The sequence below is a fragment of the Arachis hypogaea genome, chromosome 8 (assembly GCF_003086295.3).
Source record: "Arachis hypogaea cultivar Tifrunner chromosome 8, arahy.Tifrunner.gnm2.J5K5, whole genome shotgun sequence".
Lineage (NCBI taxonomy): Eukaryota > Viridiplantae > Streptophyta > Magnoliopsida > Fabales > Fabaceae > Arachis > Arachis hypogaea.
Window position 1 is genome coordinate 32,480,543 of NC_092043.1, and position 5,009 is coordinate 32,485,551.

The 5,009-nt window shown below is 31.9% G+C and overlaps 1 protein-coding gene across 2 annotated transcripts; it reads left to right on the forward strand.

The window, feature by feature from the left end:
- Positions 1-319: 319 nt before the first annotated feature.
- On the forward strand, positions 320-1,390 carry LOC112707044 (putative dehydration-responsive element-binding protein 2H). 2 transcript variants are annotated; one of them, XM_025758599.2, is made up of 2 exons: positions 320-548; positions 683-1,390. In XM_025758599.2, the coding sequence occupies exon 2, from the start codon at positions 703-705 to the stop codon at positions 1,216-1,218; it is 516 nt and encodes a 171-aa protein (XP_025614384.1). In that variant the 5' UTR covers positions 320-548; positions 683-702; the 3' UTR covers positions 1,219-1,390. The 2 variants fall into 2 exon arrangements, with proteins under 2 accessions (XP_025614384.1, XP_025614385.1); XM_025758600.2 differs by having other exon boundaries at positions 344-548; positions 701-1,390.
- Positions 1,391-5,009: the final 3,619 nt, after the last annotated feature.

Genomic DNA, 5,009 nt, shown 5'->3' on the forward strand with positions numbered 1-5,009 from the left:
CACCTTGTTTCTGTTCTCTAAAAGATCAAATTTCACCATAAAATAGTTAAAGCCTACATCTAAGAGATCATATCCTCTCTTGAACCTCCACATCAATCTAAGCTTATGGGACAAAGCATTATAACTGAAGTATTTGTCCAACACTTAAATCGAATTTCATAGCTTTGATTTACATAGAATGAACATGAAAATCAAACATACATGTAAACAGTTTGATTTTAGGACATCCATATAATATTGCATTCAATTCTGTTTATTTAGATGAATTATCCATAAATTTATTGTATAATAATATACAAAAATAATTTCTCTAAGTATAAAAGAATATCAAAATAATTGTCTCATTATTTTGTTGTCTAGTTTGGAGTATAGTGGTAGGAACAAAATGCAGGCGGCTAGTGAACCCTAGTTTCTTTGTCTTGTCGGTGCTCATCTCTGTTTTCAACATCATCTTCCTTCTTCCTTCTTTTTCTTCATTGTCCCCAATCATGTACCCCTAATCTTTCCAATTCCGATCACACAGCTAAAACACTCGGGCCTCCTCTCAGGTTAGCTCTTTTCCTCCTCCCTCTTTATCATTCTCTTCATTTCGTTATAGTTTCAAAGAATTCTTTAAATCTGATTTTATTTCGGTCAATTTTGGTGTACCGAATCTAATGAAGGCAAAGTGTTGTAAAATTAGGGTTTGCATTGCATGCAGAAATGTTGGGGAAAGGGAACACGAAGGGGGATGGTGGATCGAAGTCGGTAGCAAAAATACTTGCAAAATGGAAAGAGTACAACGCACAGCTTGATTCAAGCAGCGACGCCGATAAACCGATTCGGAAGGTTCCGGCGAAGGGGTCGAAGAAGGGGTGTATGAAGGGAAAAGGGGGACCTGAGAATTCGCGGTGTAACTACCGGGGAGTGAGGCAGAGGACTTGGGGAAAATGGGTTGCCGAAATTCGAGAGCCCAACCGAGGCAGCAGGCTTTGGCTTGGAACTTTCCCGACCGCCATTGGTGCTGCCCTTGCCTATGACGAAGCTGCCCGCGCTATGTACGGTTCTTGTGCCCGCCTCAACTTCCCCAACGTCTCTGTCTCCAGTTTCTCCCACCATTCTTCTTCTCCGCCTGAAAACCACCACGATGATGATGTCATTTCGTTATCCTTAAGTGTAAAGCATGAGGCTGTGGAGGCTGAATCTGGGGCTAGTAACTCCCCTCCTTCTTCCTCCTGATGTGTATGTACATTTTGTTCATGGCTATATAGAACTCTTAGCCGGTTCTAGTTTGTAATGATTTAGATTTAGAAGGAAGGAGACTTGGAACTTGCTTGGAATTTGGAAAGTGTTCGTTTTTCTTCAGCTTTTGGGCTAATGCACCACACTGGACATCCTAGTCCAGTTTTGACTTACAATTGTCATATATAGTTTACTTGGAAGTAGTGGAAAATGTTGTGCATTCTACTAGAATTGTGTTAGAACACTGCATGTGCCAATGTGGTTTGTTAATCTTGCTTCCGTTGCTCATGTTAATATCTATGTCTAGTACACTGGATTTTCTATCCATGGTGGTGGTTGGGTTATAAATTGGTTATACAGATCGAATAGTATTGAGTTTTCATTACTCAAGAGTCAAGAGTGTGGATGAGAAACAATACAACATCCTTTGAGAACATAATATGTGAATATTCATGCCCTACCACTGTCATTAGCCTGATGCTTTATTACATTTCACCGCAAATTGTGTGTTGTTAGACGTTTTTTGACAGTGTCGATGAATGAATTTTAATTCTTACATTACTGATCTCTTAAGATGTTTATCTATAGAATGTCACTTGGAGTCTTGGTGTATTATCACTCAGCAAATTACATTTTGTAAGTTTATTTCTTAACCTCCAGGATACGATTACTTTGCAAGCTTGAAAAGATAGAGGAAATACCATAAAAAAGTGTATAGTACTTGGTACATATTTCATGCGTTAGTTATTTTTTCGTTTTTAATGCCTTGAGGAGTTGAGGTGTGACTTTAGTATTTTAATGGTACAATAAAGTATATTTCCTTTTCTTAACTTTTGGGTCTAATCCCTTTTCTTGGGGAATTTTGTTTTAGTTTTTGGGTCAATGGTCAAAAACAATATATACTAGAAAAAGGTGGTAATGATTTTGAGTGAGAGTATGTTATCCAGATAACTTTGGGCCTTAATAAGAGTTTGTTAGGTCTACGTTTTGTTTCTCTGTATGAGATTTAAATTCTCTGACCAAAAACTTAAAAAGGATTGAAATCCAGAGCTTGGATATAGGAGCTTAATTGCCCTTTGTGATGAGTATATATTGCTGTTTATTGTGTTGGTAAACCGGTCCAAAATAATACTAAAAATTGACTATTTTGATTCAGAATATTGACCAAAATAATGATAATAAATTAATAATCTTCAGAATGTATGATTTAAAGTAGCTCGAGCTTACTTGAAAGGAGTATTTTCGTCCACGTTACATATTCAAACCGAAGACACACAATACGAAATCTAAACCTGATGTGACAATCAATAATGGGTCGATGGCTATGATTGTTTAAGAAAAGAGATATATGCACTCAAACATATATCTGTTTTAAATTAATTGTGCAACCTATTTAACATGTTATTTACTCATCTATTTTCTCCATTTTTAAATCTAAGATGTGTATCTGTGTAATTAGATTGGTTGTACAATTATATTGACCCTTTACTACTATATTGAATTGATACTCCTATATTACTGGATGTAAAATTGAAGAGATTCACCGTTGAGATAGAATATACATTAGAATATAAAATATATATTAAAAATAAATTAAACTATATATATTTATATATAAATATATAATAATTAATTTTAGTATGTAGATAATCTTTTTGTATGCTATATGTAGCCTCCAACTATTTCGGTGCTTATTATTTGCTTAATCTCTACTTCCTTTGATAGCTTAATTAACTACCCGAAGACTGGGGGGCACATTTCTGTTTCTATTTTGGTACGATTGACATATCATTTTAACGCTCCTATATATGTTAATTGTAACACATGAATAATCATATCATTTTGGCTCCTGCTGGCTAGCTAGTAGCTCCCAACCGACTTTTTAATGCCTTTTAATTTTAACCAAGCTTTTCGTACAAATTAAACTTGTGTAATCTGTTATAATATGGTCCAAATAATAATAGTAATAATAAATTAATAACTACATGCTTTATTTTACGCGGTTCCTTTCTGAAAATTTAATTTGATGACTTAGTAATGGGATTATAAATACCCTTGACTAAGTCGTGGAATAATGGTTAATTATGAGGTGAGGAAACAGTTGAAGTTACAAGCTTTACATAGCACAATGGCCATGGTGATTATATAGGTAGAGAGTCCTCTATCTTATTATAGTTGGTTATGCCCAAAAGTTGGAATCGATTATTTCAATGATGAAAGTGATACATGAGATGAATGCGCATTGACCTGCTATCTACTAATTTCCAGCTACACATGGTTGCCAACTGTTTTCTTCCACATATATATCTTTGGAACACCATATATGATGAGAGAAATTAGGAATAGGGATTGTGTGTTCAATATGTGCATAACTATTCTCTAATTAGTTTGGGAAATTAAATGCAATGCGTCATTTAGTTTCAATCTCCATGCATGCAAACGCTGATAATACAATTTGTGGGCAAAAGGAAAAATTAAGAAAACTATATATTTTGCTTTCAAGATGAATACTCCCTAAAATGTTCAACTCCAACACATTTCACGTTATTCCAAAAATATAAGATGAGAAATGTTAAAAGCTATTAGAATTTATTATTTTTTTGTTATTATTTAGTCATCAATTTAATTAATTCTTTTAGTTTAACTTTTTTAATCTAATAATCCAATAACATATGTTATTCTATATTTTTAAATATTAATGACTAATTAATAGTTAAAAATAATAAATTTTAATGATTTTCTAATATTCTTTATATGTGATTATGTTGGATGTGTTGATATCATGATTCCTAGATTGAGATATAACTTATATGTGTAGTATGTTTTAGTTAGAAAATAAATAAACTGATGAGATTTCATTAGATTCGGCAGATAGGGACTTATGTAAGTGTGATTAAAATAAATAATTATGCATCATTCTAGTTTACACCAAGAGTGGTAATGTGGTGTATATCCTTTTTCTAATTAAAAACTATTTTTGAAAACATTAAATAACTTAATAAGTAATAACTTTTATTATCAAAATAAGGAAGTGTATCACTATTTATGTATGTAAAAGTAGTATATATAACATAACAATAAAAGAAATACCAAGATAACTTTTTCATTATGGATTTAGTTTGAGTATTAGTTAGATAACTCATTAGTTTACTTAAGTAAGTGTTAAAAATTCGAATATTATCTTATACATATAGTAATTTATTGGTCAACAACAAACTCTTAAATAAAGCTCTAAATCGCAACAAATTAGTTATTAGTCTGCCATGCCAAAAGATATCGTGAAAAAAAAAACAGGTTTATATTATAATAAAATCATTTGCAATAAATTAAATGATAGATGACTGATTTTGTGGTGTTCTTGTGACACTATTTAGCCTGGTCCTTTAGATTTTATTACTTGTACCAACTTTCACTCTTAATGGAAAATAGAAAAAGGAAAATAAAAAAAGATCAACTCTACTATAACTGTAAAGGGTAAAAAAGAGATGATAAAATAGTATTTAAATCTTCCGGTTGAGAGGGGGATTGAGTGGTAGGGAGTTGTGAAGCTGGCCTTAGCTATGATGGACCATTTAGCAAGCTTAAAAGATTGAAATTGAATTAAGAGAAAGGCATTAACGTCATCCTTTTCATTATTGTTATTATTAGAATTTAGACTAACATATCTCGTAAGAAAATATGTTGAAATTGCATATATTTAAGTTACTATTAAAAAAAATGTTATTTTAATAAATACACAATAAATATATTATAAAATTAATTTTTTTATATTTTTATAAAGTTTTTGA